The sequence below is a fragment of the Xiphophorus maculatus genome, chromosome 3, assembly GCF_002775205.1.
Source record: "Xiphophorus maculatus strain JP 163 A chromosome 3, X_maculatus-5.0-male, whole genome shotgun sequence".
NCBI lineage: Eukaryota > Metazoa > Chordata > Actinopteri > Cyprinodontiformes > Poeciliidae > Xiphophorus > Xiphophorus maculatus.
The window spans coordinates 12,405,869-12,426,570 of NC_036445.1; the positions used below are offsets into that span (position 1 = coordinate 12,405,869).

The 20,702-nt window shown below is 42.8% G+C and overlaps 1 protein-coding gene across 1 annotated transcript in view; it reads left to right on the forward strand.

Moving 5' to 3' along the window:
• The first annotated feature begins 4,155 nt into the window (after positions 1-4,155).
• LOC102237175 (golgin subfamily A member 6-like protein 22) overlaps positions 4,156-20,702 on the forward strand; it is a 28,501-nt gene continuing 11,954 nt past the window's right edge. Inside the window, exons 1-3 of the mRNA XM_023330474.1 lie at positions 4,156-4,208; positions 12,660-12,727; positions 17,454-17,549. Coding sequence (XP_023186242.1) covers positions 12,661-12,727; positions 17,454-17,549 — 163 coding nt within the window. The 5' untranslated portion in view covers positions 4,156-4,208; position 12,660. The remainder of the gene's footprint in view (positions 4,209-12,659; positions 12,728-17,453; positions 17,550-20,702) is intronic.

Genomic DNA, 20,702 nt, shown 5'->3' on the forward strand with positions numbered 1-20,702 from the left:
AATAATCATTATCAAATACATTGATCAATTTTCCTTGTTTTAAAGGAACTCAGTGTTTCAGTTGTTTTGCAGTTTTCTGGAAGAGGAAGCTAGAGTACCCAGAGAAAATCTGAGGATATGCAAACTTTATGCGTACAGACTCCAAGGATTCAAACCCTGAACCTTATTGCTGCAAGGTAACAGTGGTAGCACCATGCAGCCCCCAAAATAAGCAAGTTAATGAAATATTGAATCAGTTTACTGTTCTGTGGTTCTAAAGTGAGAATACTGTCTGATATCCTGAAACGATCTGAGAGAGAAACTGAAAATGATGATGCTCCTCTGATACAGATGGATTCACTGACTCTCTGACTAATTTTTATAGTGGGCATAAAAATGGCCGTGCACCAGGAAAGTATCGACGACTTTACAACAGAAAAAAAGAAACTGACTGAGGAAAGAAATATGATGGAAGCAGATCGACAAGCTGAGACCAAAGAACCGAGAGAGACACACAAGTGATTAGATTTCTAAATTACCATTGAAACTTTTGTTGTTTTTGTTTTAGAAAATTACATTTGTTGTTTAATATTCCAGTTTCTCCAGACATATTTGGCCATTATTATCACAGGTAAAGTGCTGATGTCTGAAAGTGAGCCAGGGCCTCTGCTGGGGTGGAGAAAATTTGATTAATTAGCAACAGGTTTACAGTAAATTATGCTACTTCTAACTAGAATGGTAGCTTTCCAATTTTGATGTCCACTCTAACTTTTGAAATCTATTGACATTAAACATTAAATATGTACATTGGTATTTCTTTTGTATGTAATTTTTTTAATATTATTTTACCAAAGCTTCCCTTCTTTCTCCTGTTTCCTCTTGTCTAATGGATCCAGAGTGTGGGCCGTGCCCGGATGACTGGATTCTTTTCAGACAAAAATGCTACATGTTTTACGACAAACCAGCTCCTTGGAAGACCTGAGAAGAAAGTCGAAGGTTCTGTCAGAAGAATAGTTTGTAGTTTGATTGTAATTGATGATCAGCAGGAGGAGGTAAAATTTAAAGTCACGTTTAGCAGTTTAAAGCTAATCTGGAAGTTTCTAAAGAAATTGATGTCTTGAAGTAAGAATGGTTATGACAATATTAAAAATTTGTTCACAGGAATTTGTCAGTAAACACATCAAATACTACTATGATAAACACCATTGATACTGGATGGGACTCAGAAAAATTAACAACACCTGGACCTGGCTTGATGGATGTGTAGACACTCTTGGGTAAGAACTGTTACCTAAAATTATACATATTTAAATAGAAACGTAAATATATATTGACAAGCTTGTAGAAGAGTTAAACTGTGAAAATGACTCCAGGATCTCCAGGACTTCTTCTAAAACCAAACCTTGGTGGACTGTGAGATATGTTTGGGTTCATTGTTCTGTTTGGACGTCCAATGATGTCAAAGCTTACTGGGCTTCCTCAAGCGTCAGGCGTCCTCACAGACAGCAGGACAGTTTCTCCCAGGATATCCTGATTCCTGACAGTTATCGGTTTGATGTCAAAGAGCTGTGACTTTATTTTATGTTCTGAGGTTTCTGTTTCTGTTTTATAGGTTCTGGGTGAAGGATGTGCTCTATGCTTATGGACCGTATGTACCGATACTCCCAGAAAGAAATTCCACAGACTGCTGGAAAGAAGTATACTCTGGGTTTCTGAACAGATTCATCTGTGAGCGTAATGCTCGACTAAGATCCAACTGACTCTTCTCTTAAAGTTTCATGCAGGAGTGCTCAATTGTGTAATGAATTTTTATATATAAATTGTAACATCATGACTTCAATAATCTGCTGGTCATTTTGTCTCTTCATTCTAAGTGTTTATGAACTCTCACCTAATGAACCTGTCTGTGTTGCACAGGCAGGGTTTGATGTTGTTTTTGTGCAGGAACTAGATTCTCTCAATCATTCCAGAGCGTTTGTCAGCAACTGACCAATTGGCATCGCAAGTCCATCCATCCATCCATCTTCTTCCGCTTATCCGAGGTCGGGTCGCGGGGGTAGCAGCTTCAGAAGGGAGGCCCAGACTTCCCTCTCCCCAGCCACTTCTTCTAGCTCCTCCGGGGGAATCCCGAGGCGTTCCCAGGCCAGCCGAGAGACATAGTCCCTCCAGCGTGTCCTGGGTCTTCCCCGGGGCCTCCTCCCGGTGGGACATACCCGGAACACCTCACCAGGGAGGCGTCCAGGAGGCATCCTGACCAGATGCTCCTCAACTGGCTCCTCTTGATGTGAAGGAGCAGCGGCTCTACTCTGAGTCCCTCCCGGATGACTGAGCTTCTCACCCTATCTCTAAGGGAGAGCCCAGCCACCCTACGGAGAAAACCCATTTCGGCCGCTTGTATCCGCGATCTCGTTCTTTCGGTCATGACCCAAAGCTCATGACCATAGATGAGGGTGGGAACGTAGATCGACCGGTAAATCGAGAGCTTCGCTTTTTGGCTCAGCTCTCTCTTCACCACGACGGACCGGTACAACGCCCGCTTGACAGCAGACGCTGCACCAATCCGCCTGTCGATCTCCCGCTCCCTTCTTCCCCCATTCGTGAACAAGATCCCGAGATACTTAAACTCCTCCACTTGGGGCAGGACACCCCCCCTGACCCGGAGAATCGCAAGTACGCACCTCTTATCCGTAGGAACTGACCTCAGACAATATTGACAGTATTTAGCAAAGCAAACACACTGCGGTCAGAGAGATTTTGAGAAATAATAGATGTTCAGTGGTGAACCTAACTAAATGACATTACCTAAAGCATGCAAAGTGTCTTACTCTATGCACAAATTGAGTCAAAGGAAAGTTTCCACCTAGATGGACAAATAGTTTTAACTTTTCTTATATACAGTATATATAATTAATATAAGGCTCTACCAACAAAAAGGCTTTCAGAGCAATATATAAATATGTGACTTTTTGCTTGTATTTGTTTAACAACCCTGGTTGTCATGTATTCTGTGGACCTCATTGTTTGTTATTGCTTTTTGCTCAATTATGTTTCTTAAAGAAAAATATACATTTTTTCATATGTGGGCTCACTGATATTTTGAAATGTGTACATTGTAATTGTTTTTTAATATAGTTTGTCATGTTGCTTTTCGTATGTCTATTTCTTTTATTCCTCTGATAATATGCATAGGTTGCACCTCTGAGTGAGATGCATAGGTTTTATGTACAATGTGTGCTTTATTTTGAGTACAGTTTGTGTTCTAATTCTAATAACATCTTATTTTAAAAAAATCAATAATGGCACCATTGCACACCAGAACTGAGGGGGGTGATATTTCCTGTCATGGACATGGTATCCAATGTTTCTTTTATTATTAAACAAATACTAATAATATACCATAATAAATTCATTACCAAATTATTCTAGTTTATTTTTTACTTTATTTGAAGATAAAATCTTGAGCATTGTTAAATAAAACATAATTATACAAAATTAGACGTATACACATGTAGGCTATGTGCAGGGTTGGGAAGTTTTGTTAAGCTAGTGCTACAAGTCTGCAGTAGTTGAATCGCTTAAGGATAAAATATGTCTCCATGTCAGACCAGAGATTTTGTTAGAGATTCAATTATTACTTTATAGAATTTGGACAAAAGGTTTATTAGTTATTTTTTTTATGGATACCATCATATGTACTTATAAACATCATATGTACTGGTTGGCAGATAAATATGCAAAACAAGCAACAAAAAATAGTTGAATTGATATATTGGTAACAATCAGTAAAGGAGAAATCAAAGCAGTGGGAATAAGAAATATTTGGCAGGTGGCTTTACAGCATTCAAAGAAAAGTTGGTGTCATGAGAACAGGACGAAACAGAAACAAGGAAACCATTATATCCAGATTACGTTTTGGTCATACCGGGTTAAATACTACTTTATTTAAAATGGGAAAACATCCAACAGGAAAATGTGATATTTGTTTTCAAGAAGAGAGAGTAAAACATGTTTTGTTGATCTGTTCCAAATATTTTTGTTGAGAGAAGGGAATTAGTATATAGACAAGGCAATAAATTAGTTACAGTCCGTTCCACACTTCATACCAGTTGGTGGCGGTAATGCACCAATTTGATTGCCTGCCAACCGGCAACAACCGTCAAAGAAGAAGAAGAAGAAGAAGTTAGCATCGCAGCAAATCCATTACTGAAGACTGACTTCTGTTTTCACAGGTGGGTTAAATGCACAACAGATAATCAATGGCCTTGTAAGTTCAGGACATTGTTTTATTGATATCAATTCTATTTTGAGATATTTCTGTGTATTAGAAGTGACTGTTTACTGCCGCTAGCCCAGATGCTAACTACCGTTATAAACACGTTGGATGTTATTTTTTAATTTTTGTCATGCGCACAGCGCTGGGGAGCGAAAAGACGACAATTTTACCTGCCGCTTACGCGATTCCGTTAACAAAATGAAACCTGGAGATGTAGGTGTCATTAATTTATTGCAGTTCGCCGCTTCAAGGGAAAATAACGCAGAAAAACCGTTGAAGAACTGCTCCAAACCACTCGTTCATTTTTCTCGGTCCCTGTGTTTGCTTCGCTACGCAGACCCGTTGCCATAGAAATGACTGACAACAGTTACACTATTATATCAATATTCAACAGTAAAATCCGTTGCTTATGTATTAACCCCAAATTAAGGCTGTTGCTAGTGGGTTTACCCCTTGTGCCCAGTGCAGCACTGAAAAACTTCAGTCCCCGTCCCCCTGCTGAATGGACGCCCTTCCGGTCTGTATAAATAACGGTCAGAGCGGACAATCAGCTCCCAGATTGATTTATTCTCCATCTATTTAGGAACCAGTGAGACCCATTGCTGTTTCCAATAGGGTTTGTCATTTAAGGCTATTTCTGTGGGGTTAAAGGTAAAGCAGGATGTAGTCTATGCCTCACTGGTTCCGTCCAGACCACAACGTGAAGCATCCGCTCGGACGGTGCAGAACCAGACTCAGCCTCCTGAATGCGTAATTACGCACTCCAGAGAGGAGAATAATGTCTGGTTGAGGACGCTGAGATAGCAGAGCTGCTGCTGTGAACAGTAACAACAAAAGTTACGAACTGTAACAGTGAAGATGAGCAGAGCAGGTCAACAACTTGTGCTTCGTAACACCTGTATGAGGAGGATGAACCGGTTAACACTCCTGTGGTAAACTCTGGTGTTTACAGAAAGCAGGCGATATAACTGGACCTTCAACTCAACCATCTGCACCCAGTTCAGGTTTATCATTGCGAATTGTATTTATTTGTATTTTAATATTCTTGCGAATCACTCTATGTAATTACACTGAAATGGTTTGTAAATCGCCTCAGCCCAAAGCTGTTACAGCAGCTGATGTTTCTAAATAAAAACATGTGAACGAACTTTGCTCAGTCTGTTTCCAGTCTTTATTGAATTTGCCTGCAATTACTTTTTAAATCCAGAAGATGTCACTCAAGTGACACAACAACACAATGTCCACACAGTATGGGAAATGTGCCAGACACCCAATGAGGCCTGATAAGAATCAGAAGCACAAACAATACTCTGGTATCTGGCATTATCGGTAGTTTCTTCTTCTGTGGATTGTAGGAAGATGATATGTTTTGCGTCACAGTACGCATGATCTGCTTTCAGAAAAGATCCATTTATTCTGTTCACAAGATAACGGACACCAGTATGTTTTAGAACCACTCTGGAACCCGTTCTCAAACCGTACCATTGTCAAAGAAAACATTTGCTATTTTTGTGTAAATATACAGTACAAACACAACAAAACTCTTCCATTTTGTTGTCATGTAAACAGAACCATAGTTATCTCTTTCTATGCTGGCAGGACAAAGTTAATGTTTTACATCTGGTTTGATCATCAAATGAGTAACTGTGGTCGATTGTAAAACATATTATATGCATCAGAGTGTAAACCCTTATGGAGTGAATATATATATTTTATAACCAGGGACCATAGGCGCCGGAACAGGGTGGGTTCAGGGGGCCATTGCCCCTCCTCCCACTTTACGGCCCTGCCCGTCCGCTGGTCCCGCCAGACATTTACACAGGCTGCACGCAACTCTGACAATCCGTGACTGACATCTCTTTGTGTTTATATGCAGACAGAGGTACAGATAAAACCTACAGCATTGAGATCTGGACCAAATCTCCAGATCATAACAGTCACTCAAAGGTTTATACACATGCGGCAGCTTCGGGTCGGGTTGGGATCATGAACCGGTCTGACATCTGAAAAAAGGCTTTGACTCTGATCCGGCCCAGGTCTGAACTAATTCTGCCTAAAAACTGAATAAGATTTCTGTATTCGTCACCATTTATAAAACTGTGACGATGGGATGAAAAAAAAGGACATCAGGTCCATGTCTGTTTACGGGTCCGGACCAAATGCTCACCCACACTTTGCCCAGAGCAGAACATTTTTGCTCAGGTCAAAAAATAATTGCTTGAATTTGTTTTTTGTTGTTTTTTTCTCTTTGCTCTTCCAAAAGCCAGTCAACCATCAGTAGCCATAAATATCGATGGCTACTGATGGTTTTCAGGTCTCTGTAAGCTGTTGAAATTCATTTTTGTCTGCTAAGTAACAAGCACATTAAAATTTATTCATGGTGTTTTTCATTTTGTTTGTAATGCAAAAATATTGCCAGCAGTCTGGCGGGTTATCTGTCCCACTCAGAAATCTCTTTCCCGCACAATTTGTGGAACATGCAGCAAATATAATCTGCGCTGCCTTTTGGTTTTAGACCCACAGCATCCAGATAGAGCTGCTGCGCCGCAACGTGATGATGTGCTTTAACCATTAGGTTGCTGCTCTAAATTGGCATTGCTGGAGAATATTTGACTACTATTATGGAGCCTTGGCGAAAATTCAAACTGGGAGACTCGACCAGCTTCACCACATCATCTAATCACTACGCCCGACCGCAGCCAATCCGGACCGGAGCTTCACGCCGCTCCAGCCAATCGTCGTCCAAAGACACCTTCAAAAGTCCGAGCTACCCTGGGGTCTTCCTGCTCGTCAGCCGTGCTTCGAACCTACGTGAACGCTTCTCCTACCTCTCCGTCATTCAGTCAACAAGTTTCAGCTGCCTTCCGTCCGCCCAGATCCACGCAGTATCCCTCACCGGCCGGCTGCGCTCCTGTGGACTCCCCGCCACTCCTCACCAATCTAACCGCCCTCATCACGCCTTCCTTCGGCCTCCATCGGCGACGACGAGCCGGAATTTTCCGTCCTCCCCTCGTTGACGTCGCAGTCCTCCGCTATCTGCCCGGTTCCCCGCTCCGGCTCACCATAGGCTGCTGCGGCTCATTGGCGCTGTCCCCCGCAGCAAGCGCTGGTTGTCTCCACGATCCGCCGTGGCTGCACCGACGCACGTCGGCTCTTCCTGCTCGCCCCACCATGGACTCGATCCGTTGCCCGATCGTCTCTCCCAGTTCGCCTCCGAGAGGACGTCGCATCAGACCGCTACGCCCACCTCCACCTATCTCGGCTCGCAGCTGGCTTGTCAGCCTCATCAACCCGCAGCTTCATCTGCGCCCATTGGGCGTCGTCTAGGTAAGACGTACCTGCTCCTGACTCGTTCATTCTCCCTTCGCTTTACGTCTCTGTCAGCGTACCAGTGCCTTTAACTCATGTTTACCACGCCTCCTATCGCCGGTCAGTCTTGGCATTTCCAGGGTCGCGACTAGCTCGTTCCGTTAGTTCCCGCTCAGGCCGCCGTAGCCCTCTCTTCCCTCTGTTGCTAAGCTCGCTCCAAATTCTGTCAGTAGTTCCAGTTTGCATTTCAGCTCATTCTGGCCTCCGCCCCAGCTGCCGCTGGTCTCCTAATCGCAGCACCATTTTCTTTAAGCTTTTCACGACTAGTAGAGGGGATCCGCCTAAAGTTCCATATAAAACGCACCTGAAAACAAACGGAGTTATGGGCAATCTTTTATTTACAATTTCTCTTTATGGGAAAAGAAAAAAAAAAAAAAAAAAAAAGCTGTGCTGCCCCATTCTACTCCAGATCCATGCAAGCAGCCCATCCACACAGATGGCAGAGCATCCGAGCGCTGCAGCTCCAAAATGGTGCAGTCATCAGGTGTCTGAAAGAGAAAATACCTTAACTATGGACCCAGCAGGTAGATTACCCGAGAGCAGAGACGCAGCCTACCTAGATCCGCGCTTATCATCTGGTGAACCAGGTGGAAGCGTAACAACGCTGCAGGAACACACGAATGGCTTCATTAGTAGGTCCAGCATCCACAACAACCGCAATCCCAGCCATTGACCGTAGATGGCTTGACGATCTCAGTTGTGCAATCAGGAACACAAGCCACCCAGGCAGCCGACATACACGGGGAGAAACAGTCATGCACACACACCTTAGCAGCACCATCAATCACGGGGCCGCTCCTGGTGCACAAAGCGGGGAGGATGGTTCTCCTTCCCCCTCAGTCGGGCCAATGTCTCACCCCGAGTAGTCTGATCATCAGAAGCCGCTCGTAGGCTCTCTAATTTTGCAGCTTCATTGCAGCCAGACCGGATCTCATCTGCGTACTTTCCAGTCGTCAATCTTAACCTCCACCCTCGAACAGTCAGCTTCACCTGCACAGCGATACGAACTTCACGAGTCCTCTTTCAAGTGATTCATAGTTCACATCGACGCTCGCTCTGACAGCTTTCTTTCCTCGTCATCCATTGGTTCCGACCCATATCAAGGAGGCATACACACAGTTGGTACGCAGCCATGCGCACTAGGTGGTCAGCGTCATCTGTACAGCCGTCAGTTCGATACACGCGACGGGATAAAACCAGCCAATGTTCTTCTGGTAAATGGATGGTCAGTAATTACCGCTGGAGCTAGTCGTAGCCGACCACAAAGCTCGCTCGTATAAAACAAGCCTCCCGTTCCCCGATAATCCGACTGCTTACCACCAAGCCGGACAGTCGCTGGCAATATGGCTCACGAAGATCTAACTTCCCTGTTATGTGGCCGATTACCTAAAAGCGTTTCGGTAATCCCTTTCTGTCGGTCGCTACCAGCCGTTGGAGCAGGACGTATGGCGATCCTCATTGGCAGGAAACTAAACTCCGGCCCGACGTCGACTCTCGGTCTCGTGTCCGTGCTGTAGTCTACCGCGCAGTAGGAATCCTGACTTGTTCTACCCTTTTCCTTGCGTTCTCTAAAGAGCTTTTGGGGGATTTACAGGCCCCTATTATTTAGCGATCCAACTTCGTCTCATTGCCCCAGCATAAGATAAAAACACTCCAGGATTTCGAGAATTACATCCACGCATTCATCCGTAGTTGCATTAATTAATTAATTAGTTAAGCAGGATTCGTATATCCGTACAACTTAATCATATTACAGCAGATCACAGGCAGCCAGTCTGCCCCTCCAGGTCCAGTTATAACTCCCACATCTGCCTCCGTGCAAAGCATTCTTACAGCTTCCCTTCTTCAGTTCTTTCCTACATCCGCAGTCTGCTCGCTGGAAGCAACTTTCACGCTAAGCTTTAGCAACCTACCACATCATCTAGTCTAGTCTGGTCATCTAGTCTAGTCGAACCCCGCTGTGAATTTCTTCTCAAGGGATTTCTAAGCATAGCTCCTCTAATCCTGATAGCTGGAAACCCATCTCATTCCCATCACTTGGGAATCTTATCACTGCACACCAATCCGGCGCCTTCGTCCCCTACATCAGAGCTCCACTCATGCGCTTTCCTCCTAGCCTTCTATGGATTTCAGGTACGGAGTGAGTTCACACTGCATCTAAAGTATTCAATCAGTTAGAGACTATCTAACTCGATACTAAATTCTTCCCTGACCACTACAACCGCTGCCCGTTTCATCTGCCACCTCAGACTGATCTCAGCTGAGATCCTCCCCCTCGCCACTTCTCGGGCCATTCTTTTAGAATAGGCGTTGCCACATCACCATCGTCAGGCGTCCCTTCAGCTTCTCTCCTTCAGCTCGGCCGCTGGTCATCCCCGGCCTTCTCATCCTATATCCTACCAAATCTTTCAGCTGTGCTCGAAGCTCCACATGCAATGTCTGCAGGTGAGCATCTCTCCAAATTACTGGTGGTGGAGCCCTAGTCACCGTAAATAGCTACTTAATGGTGAAATTCTTCTTTTTGTTCATTGGTCCCACAGTGACACTTAGTGGTTGATTTGTGCTTTATTTTGAAGAGCGGTAGATTTCTTCCTTGCGTATTTTGTGTTAGGCACTTCCTGTTTCGCTAACCACGCAGAGTCAGCGTTAGAGCCTGAAGAAAAAGAAAATTTGTAAAATAGCGCTCTTGGAAAGCAGAATGAGGTAGGAATGTGCGCAATTGTGTTTGTGAACATTTATGTTTATTTATACATTATGTATCCTTTATTTATGCTACAGTTTTCACGGTGCCTGACAAGAAAGGTCAAGATTAAACTGCACCCGTTCGGAACTCCCTGCATCTGGCTGTTCATTCCAAGAGGCCGCTACAGTCACCTCTAACATTTATTTCACACCTAGGGAAGCTAGCAGGGCCCAACAGGCCCTCAGCCCTGCCGGCTTGGCCTCGCAGTCCATCACGCTGCTTCGCCATCAGTCCCGCCAGCGTGCGGGCCCTATCGCCTATCAGTCTCGTCAGACTGCAGGCCCTGACTGACGCCTATCAGTTCGGCAGACTGCAGGCCCCGACCCACGCCTATCAGTCTCGTCAGGCTGCAGGCCCGACTGACGCCTATCAGTTTCGGCAGACTGCAGGCCCTACCGACGCCTATCAATCTTGTCAGACTGCAGGCCCTACCGACGCCTATCAGTCCCGTCAGACTGCAGGCCCTACCGACGCCTATCAGTCCCGTCAGACTGCAGGCCCTACCGACGCCTATCAGTCCTGTCAGATTGCAGGCCCGACCGACGCCTATCAGTCTCGCCAAGCTGCAGGCCCTACCGTCGCCTATCAGTCCCGTCGACTGCAGGCCCCGACTGACGCCTATCAGTCTCGCCGAGCTGCAGGCCCCAACCGACGCCTATCAGTCTTGTCAGACTGCAGGCCCAACCGACGCCTATCAGTCTTGTCAGACTGCAGGCCCAACCGACGCCTATCAGTCTTGTCAGACTGCAGGCCCAACCGACGCCTATCAGTCTTGTCAGACTGCAGGCCCAACCGACGCCTATCAGTCTTGTCAGACTGCAGGCCCAACCGACGCCTATCAGTCTTGTCAGACTGCAGGCCCCAACCGACGCCTATCAGTCTCGTCAGACTGCAGGCCCCAACCAACGTGGTGCGCCTATCAGTCATCCGACTGCAGGCCAGCCAGGCCTCGGCCCGGCTCCCTCTTTTGGGGGGAAGACTATCCCGAGCTCGCCGAGCAGACCGCCTGCTCACGGCGATCCTCGGCTCACGGTCTTCTGCCGGGTCCGAGCGCCAAAGAAATTGTACCATTAAATCTTTTTAACTGCTATTTTCTTCTCTGTGTGAGTCTCTCCAGATTGAAATGGAGCCTTGGCGAAAATTCAAACTGGGAGACTCGACCAGCTTCACCACATCATCTAATCACTACGCCCGACCGCAGCCAATCCGGACCGGAGCTTCACGCCGCTCCAGCCAATCGTCGTCCAAAGACACCTTCAAAAGTCCGAGCTACCCTGGGGTCTTCCTGCTCGTCAGCCGTGCTTCGACCCACCTCCTCCCCTTCTCCACCTTCACCATGAGGGTCGTCGTCCAGGATCCCTTGTGCTCTTCCTCTCCAAGCTCCACTCCACCACCAGTTTCGGTCCCGGGGGGAAGACTATCCCGAGCTCGCCGAGCAGACCGCCTGCTCACGGCGATCCTCGGCTCACGGTCTTCTGCCGGGTCCGAGCGCCAAAGAAATTGTACCATTAAATCTTTTTAACTGCTATTTTCTTCTCTGTGTGAGTCTCTCCAGATTGAATTAATATTATGTTGCAAATGTTTGACCAGTCGGGATTTTTGTCGTATCTATCTGTCCTTGGCATAGTTGTATTGAGTATTTTGGACTTGTAATATGTAGCTGAGCTCAGGGGCGCCTGCAGCTGAACGGCTGTACGCACTCTGTGGACCTTGAGATTTTCTTTTAAGTAAAACAGAAAAGAATAATTTTTGAATTTTTTAAATTTATTATCTAACCCTCTTTACTAGCCAACAATCATCAAATCTAGCCAGCCTGCAGCGCATGGCAGACCCAAAAACACTGTCCTCCAGGTAAGCGGTGTTTACTGTTTACTTTGGGGACAAATTGCAGCAAACCCACTGAATTGATTGACAGGTGCCATCATATTAATTGAACAAGTGCGCCCTTGACGTTCAAAGTACGTAACAGAGGTGACAAAACTCCCCAATGCCCCCCCACCTCAAAAGTGAATCCTGCGCCGCTGCCAGGGACAGGAGAATTGCAGAAATGTTTATGAGACAGAGTGAGAGCTCGCTTCTTGGCATGAAAGGTTTGTTACAGAAGCAGACTTGTTTTCCAAAACTGTTTGAGTAAGGAAATAACCCACAGAGCAGCGATAGAGATGCTGCTTCACATCCTGATGACTTTTAAAAAGAGGAAGAAGAACCTGCCTGCTTTCCATGAGCTACAGCTGAAATCGCTCAATCTGCTGTTGGACATTTTATAATATCTAAATCTTTATTTTTCCTGTTAAGGATGGAGAACAACAGGGATGAAGACTCTTCTACAGTCAATGTCAACAATGGCAAACGTCCTCTTAATAGTAAGTGACTCTATACATATTTAAAATTTTATGAGGATTAAAAAATAACAATGCTATCTAGATGCACTTCTTACATTTTTATTCCCTCTATAGGAAGTTACAGTTTCTTAACACGGGTTGTAACAGGAGTTGTTTTTATGTCACATATAAACCTCGAGCCTAGAACAACGAGATTTTAGTGGTACAATAAAAGAAAAATTAACTCGACTTGGAGTATAGACTAAGATTGATGTTCTCAGGGTTCTTATGTTGACATGTAACTTGGTCTGTTGAAATGTTTTTCTTTGAAATAGCTTTTAATTTTAGTAAATGTGACTACTTTCAGTTGACCATTTTCAGTTCTGTATAATCCATAAAATGTTTTGAAAATCTGCTGTGCATAATAATTTGGAACAGTTCATTTTGAGTTTATTTTTGAAAAACAGTAGTGTTATCATTGGGAGGTTCAACAAAAGTTGATTTATACTCTTAATAGGTCATGACTTGAAAATTATACTGACCATCTTTTCCATTGACCATTTAGGAACATCTGAGAAAATATCACTTGTATAATAATTTTGAACACGGTGTAAGTAGGCTGCGAAATACAGATGAGCTACAACAAGAGACAGTGATCGGCGATCGTATTTTTCACATAAATCGCCCGATTATTCACCAGAACAGAAAAAAGTGGTGTCATTTGCATAGAGAATACTTTTAAAATGTGTAGGTACGTAAAATAGATCATTGATGTATAAAATAAAATGTTTTAGTCCAATGACTGACCCATGGGGTCCTGCACAGTCTATATAATGTGAGTCAGATCTGACATTGTTTATCTCTACAACTCTACTTTTTTGTTTTCGAAATAATTGGAGACCCATTCATATTTAAGGCTTCTATACCATGTTTACTTAACTTTTCTAGCAATATAATGTGAGCAATGGCATCAAAGGCTTTTTAACTTTACGTGCGCCACACATTTCAAACACTTTTAGACTTGAGAGCCCAGGATCTTAGCATGAAAGTGGTATTGGAATTCGCCATTCAGCCACGGCCACACGTTTCATCCACCAGCCGGTGTTCAGAGAACGATTTAGCCTAATGTTGTTATTAAACACATGTTCGAATTTTTATGAATTGTAGAGTAAAAAGGAAGAGAACCAGCAGAAAAACTAAGTATGCATGGGTCAGAGTTGGCTGTGGGGACTGTACGTTTTCACACCACGTTTGCTGTAACCCAATTTTCTTTGATGCATTAAACATAAGGTGTGGACATATTTATATGTGATTCTTTTTATGTAGTGACAAAAAAATACAAAAAACAATCTCACACTCTTAAAAACAAAAGAAAAGGCAGAAAATGTGCAATATTGTCTGTGATATTATCAAGGTAGATAGACTTAGAGCTGAACCTTCAAAGCCACATAAAGCCAGTTACAAAGTCTCCCTTCTATCACTTGGAGAATATTTCCAAGATTAAAGGACTAATTTTCCAACAAGACCTAGAGAAACTAACCATGCATATCTTTAGTTGTATTGATTACTGCAACAGTGTCTTTACAGGTCTGACTAAAAATTCAGTTAAATAGCTGCAGCTGATCCACAATGCTGATTCTGACGTTCTCACTCAAAACCAGGAAGACGGAGCACATCTGGTTCCAGTTCTAAAGTTCTTAAACTGACTCAATGTAGCTCAGAGAACAGACTTCAGAAGTCTTCTGTTAGTTTATGACTAACTGAACGGCTTTGTACCGCACTACATTAAAACTCGTTGTATCAACCTTCCAGACCCATCAGATCCTCTGGTTCTGGTTCTGCTCTGCATCCCCAGAACCAGAACCAAACATGAAGAAGCAGCTTTCAGCTTCTGTGCACCACAAATCTGGAACAAACTTTCAGAAAACTGCAAAACAGCAGAAGCACTGAGTTCCTTTAAGACAAGTCTGGACCCCCACCAGTGATCACTGGAACATTGACCAACATATTTGATGTGTTTTGATGATTTTAACACTAGGACTACCAGGATTTTGAGAAATTCCTATCTCTACCAAGAGGGGCCAGATTGGGTATCTTCCTAGAGCTACCGAGAGGGGCCAAACTGGGTTATTAGCATCCAAATGTGGCCAAGCTGACGACTCTGAATGGTCTAATTAGCATCCATGTAGATGAGCAGGGGGGAGGAGAGCCAAACTCACTACATCAACTTTCACGCTCAAAACACAGCAGTTAAAGTCACCTTCTCCCCACTCCCCAATTCAACATTTAGGCGTATGCTCACATTTTATACATATAAAAATGACTGCAAACAGACGTGCAATTGCACTGTTTCTCTTAATTTTAAAACATTTCAGTGGATAATTATGTAAATGGAATAGAAGATCATTTATTTTTAAGATTTTTTACTCAATTTTTACCATTTGCATGTGAAAAAGGCAGAATTTTGTGTTTCATAGACTCAAGTGTGTTCACCAAAGTGTTTAATGTAAACATTTTCATCAAATCCAAGGTTCTTTATTGCATTTACATTTTTATCAACCCTGATGGAATTGAGTTACAGAGACCAATACCTTTACCCAAGCAATTCAGAAATGTTCTTCTGACATTTTTACTGTACCAGCTTACATCTTATTCAGGCCCAAAAACTGGATACAGTTATCTGTCGATGATAGGCAGAATGTATCTTAGGGAGAATTTAAAGTTCAACACAGGGCTAACACAGAAACACACCAAGATGGCTACTTAGATGTACTAAAACAAGGTATTTTGAATATTATTAATATTTATGCTTTAGCACTGCTAGACGAAGTCCAAACACTAGGGCACGAGAGAACGCAAACTCTACAGAATAAATCCAAGGCTACAATTCAAACTGGAGATCTTTTTTTCCAAGGAGACATTGGTAATTACCACACCGCTGTGCTGTTTCTGTGTAACTTTGTATTTATTGATATTGTACATGAAAAATGTTTGAAATGTATCTTTGTTCAATGCATTTGTGATTTTTTTTTTTCACAAGTGAATTGGATAAAATACACAGCAATCTTCAGCATAAGATAGCTCATCTTCTCCACAAGTTGAAAAAAATTGCATTTCCTTTCCCACTTATAACACATTGGCATGTGATGTACAAGATATTGAGAGTGGATTTGCACACATCTGCCACAGGTTCCCAAAGTTTCAGGAGAATTGGGGTAAATTCACACCAGCCCTCTTTAGCCCACGTTAATACTCTTTTTCATTTGCCTAGAAAATTTGGTTGATTTAGGGAGGTGTGAATGTGTACTCAAACTTTGGTTTATTTATCCAGAATGCTTTGACCTACAATTCACGTTTTGCTTTTGGAATGGTATTCACTTTGCTTGGCACATACTTATGCATTCAAACCACACCTAATAACCCTGGTTATTAGGTAGACCAGAGTTTGCTTTTCGATTGCTTTATGGTTCCATGTCATAAATGCCGGGGGTTATTTCTGTGTTTTTTATAGAGATAAGAATAACATTGATGCTGTGTAAAAGATCGACAGCTTGTTGAGTATTTAAACCTACAAAACCAACAGCTGAAGAGGCAGTCAACAGACGGGGGTGAGGATGCATGCAGTGTGATAGGCTTAGACATTGACAATTGTTGAAAGGATGTAGATGACCTGCATGGAACAAGTACTCTTAGTTTTCCTGCTAATTACTCTCTGATTCCAACTGAACACACCTGGAAGATGGCAGCTAACATCCTTTCATCGACATCATTAAATTGACTTTTCACCATAGTGTGCTGTGAAACCCCAGTCCTCTATTGCAATTTCAGAGAAGAAATTATAGAAAAGACCATAACCATCCACCAGTCACTACAACAGCTTATTACTAAATAATTAATATAGGCTAGTGGACAGACATTTCTGCCTATAGTACACATTTAAAATCAATAAAATGGTGCAGTTGTTGTTGCTTGTTAGGTTAACAACTGACCTAACAAAACGTATGCAGTAGATCATGAACAGTTTATTAGCTGATAATTTAACCACTAAGAAAAGACATTTAATTTTGTTGTAAAGTTTGCAAAAAAAAAAGCTGTAAACAAAGGATGCAAAATATACAAAGTTTTAGAGCGCATCTGCTATTAAACTGGTTAACATGTTGTTTAAAAAAGAAAATTGAGAGTCAAGACAAGATACTAGAGGGACAAAACTTAGAAAACAACATCAGGATTTGTTGTAAGAATTACCATGCAAAGAGAAACTATGCATGGGACTTGAAATATACTGCATTTGGGTTGAAGTAGCCGATACCACAGAAAGGATTGCACAGAAAAAGCATTAGCAATTAGAATCCCTGTAGATGAGCAGGGGGGAGGAGAGCCAAACTCACTACATCAACTTTCACGCTGATTGTCCTTGGAACAGGATAGTAATGGCCTTATTTACATAACAAAGGCGCCTCTTCACACCCTCTCTTGGAGGGCCAAACTGGCCCCTCTCTGGTAGCTCTAGGGACAGGGCCAAACTGGCCCCTCTCTGGTACCTGGACGAAGATTCCCATTTTGGGAATCTTTGGTAGTTCTAGTGTTAATGATGGAACTTGACAAAATGTAAAATCTGTTACTGGTTTCACAATTGGTCACAGCATGATGTGTTTATGACGGCTTCATGATATTAACCACTTTTAACTTCCTCCTTGCTGAAATGTGCTGTACAAATAAACTTGATTGATTGATCAATAATGATATTGATTCCATTTTTTTCTTTCAGTTCAAGGAGTTTTAGCAACAACAGTCCAGCACTCTTTTCTGTTGTTGATGTGTTTGGGGGTGTTAAGTGTCGTGCTGGCTGCAAAAGTCCTCTACAGTAAGTTTCATTTCAACAGAATACATTTTAAGTAGCTTCCTTTATGTCAAGTTTTTACTGGTTTAGAGACGATTTAGAGCAAACTTTCAGACTGAGGACCACTTTACACATTTAACAAACACTCATGGACCACCAAACTTGAAAATGACCCACAATAACACAACTTGAAATGAAAATATTAGTGTCTTATTGTCATAACAATAATAGACTTATTGTTATTTTCTCTGTTCATTCTAATGAGAAGAGTGGTGTTGTTCTGTAAATGTGACTGGTCACAGCAAAACAATGAACCAGTCTGCCTGTTGTGACTTGTTTATAGAGTCTGAAAGTGTGGATTCTAAGCTTTGCAATAATCTCAAACACATAGTCAAAGAAGTTGTGTGTATTAATAGCGTTTTAGAGATATTTGTAATTTAGAATCACAATAAAAGAAAAATGAACTTGAATTGCTTTGGCAGAAACAAAAATCTTTATCTGCACCATTAAGTCTAAAAATGTTCCACTAATTTCAATCAATTGTATTTATTTACTGATTAAATCATTTATAATTAAATAAAAAAAACAGCTGACGTGTGAGCACAGCATTATGAGCAAACAAAGTGGTAAAAAACAAAGACTAACAGAGACTGGAGTCTTGCCATTCAGCAAACAGAAAAGAGGAGGTTAACAAATAATTTAGCTCTGTATAATGTTTGCACATGTTCTCTCTAACCTACTGATTGTTTAATTTGAAAACCTGTTGGAAATAAATGAAGTGAATCTAATCAAAGAGCCATTCAGATGAATTGAATCACTGATGAATGACACATCAGTACTCTCTCAGCAAGTATGACTTGGCTTCCTCTGATCATATAAGTAGTCCTGGCATTGATTTCTTTCCACCGGTATTTTCAGTTTTTCTTTTGAGTGACCCGGTTTTAAGCCATTTATCCATTATTATTTTAGCCACAGTCTTTTGGTACGCTAAGTTACACTTTGAGCTGACATTACACCAAATAAAAGGATCATTTACATGCAGTAACTTGTGGACCTTTAGGGGGCGCCCACGGACCACCAGTGGTCCAGGGATCAGAGTGCGAGAAAGACTAGTTTTGAGCATTGGGATACAAGTGTCTAACAGTAGGAGGGGTTATGAAGGCTGATAAAAAGTCAGGGACACTGAAGTGTCATCAAGAATCAATTTAACTTAATGCTGCCCAGCTTGAAACATATCAAAGTGTTAAAGTTTAAAATGGAAAATCTACAGGCATAGTCGTGGAGAGGATGATGTCTGGTTTTTGAACCTCATTATCTAATTTTTGCTTTTCTTAGATGATGTGGTTCTTTTGGTTTGTTCAGGCCATGGCTTCCACCATGCACTGGACAGTAAACTCCTCTTAGTCTGAGGCCTGGATCCTGCGCGCTCTCAGTTCAGTGTAGTCTCTGCCTTAAGTGAAGGAGCTTAAGGATATTGGCATCTTGTTCATGATGGATGAAAAATCAGCCCAATTATTGTCAAGACTTCCAACAAAAAATCGCCACACAAGCATCAGGGTTTCCGTTCGGTAGTGAAAGGTAGTAAAAGGTAGTAAATTAAATGAGCTCAAATTAAGGCCAGCAACTAAAGGTAGTAAATTTTTCATCATCCCTTCAAAATATTTTTAATTTTCCATTGATGCTCACTTATTGTTTTAAGTTCGTTTTACTAAAATCTGTATAAAAAATTATAACTATCGTACTGGCAGGACTCCTAGCTGCTGTGCGCATGCGTTGTGTTGGAACCGCCTAATGCAGGGGTGTCAAACGTACGGCCCGCAGGCCGGAACCGGCCCGCCGAACGATTTAGTCCGGCCCGCTGGCTAAATGCATTATCATTATTCAACAACGATTATTGAAAAAAACATGTACTTTGTTTAATTTAAAATCTGCAGTTCCTATATTATCCACGAGGGGCGCTGTGTTTTATTTAGAGCGGACAACATGATGCAACACTGCAGCAGATGGTAGCACTGAGCTTCAGGTCCTGTAAACGGCTTCGATTCTATTGCTTTACCAGCTTTTTACTTTGGTCCTGGCAACCTCATCAACGAAATGTCTTTGTCAAAAAAGAGAAAGGTAGACACAGAGTGTCGGAATTTTCAAGAAAAATGGACTTCTTCTTATTTGTTCACGGAGGTGAATGGAAAACCCATGTGCCTTGTGTGTCTGCAGCAGGTTTCGGTGCTTAAGGAATACAATATTCGGCGCCACTATGAAACTCAGCATGGCGAAAAATACAAGCACTTTAACGGAGAACTGAGAAAACAGAAGATAAATGAAATGTTGATGGGTCTGAGGAAACAACAATCTGTTTTCACCCGGAGTCCAGAGGCCAGTGATGCTGCGGTGAAAGCCAGCTAGCTAACTGCTAGCCAAATAGCGTTAGCATCAAAGCCTTACTGTGAGGGAGAGTTCGTCAAGAACTGCATGCTGAAGGCTGCCGAAACTGTGTCCTGAGAAGCGACAAGCTTTTGCCAATTTTTGCTTGACCAGAAATACCGTGGCAGACAGAATTTCGGAACTATCGGCAGATTTGGACAACCAACTCAAACGCAAAACGGAGTCATTTCTCGCATTTTCTGTTGCAATTGATGAGAGTACTGATATTGCGGACGTCTCTCAACTGGCCATATTCGTTCGTGGAGTTGACGAGACGTTGACTGTCACAGAGGAGTTTCTTGAGTTGGTGCCCATGACCAACACCACGACAGCTGAAGACATTTTCCGCTCCATTGTTGGAGCGCTGGACAGAGTCGGGGGGACTGGTCCCGCGCTGTAAGCCTGGCTACTGATGGCGCGCCGTCAGTGATTGGGAAAAAGACAGGTGTTGTGACAAAGTTCAGAGAGAAAGTACAAGCTGCAAATAAAGGGGGTGAGTTTTGGACATTTCATTGTATTTTGCATCAGGAGGCATTATGCTGCAAGTCGTTAAAAATGGATCACGTCATGGAGGTGGTTGTCCGAACTGTTAATTTCATCCGAGGCAGAGCTCTCACTCATCGTCAGTTTGACAGCCTTCTCAGTGAATGCAGCATTGCCCATGGTCTACCATACCACACTGAAGTTAGATGGTTAAGTAGAGGTGCTGTGCTGAAGCGCTTCTTTGATCTACGTGGGGAAATTGGACAGTTCATG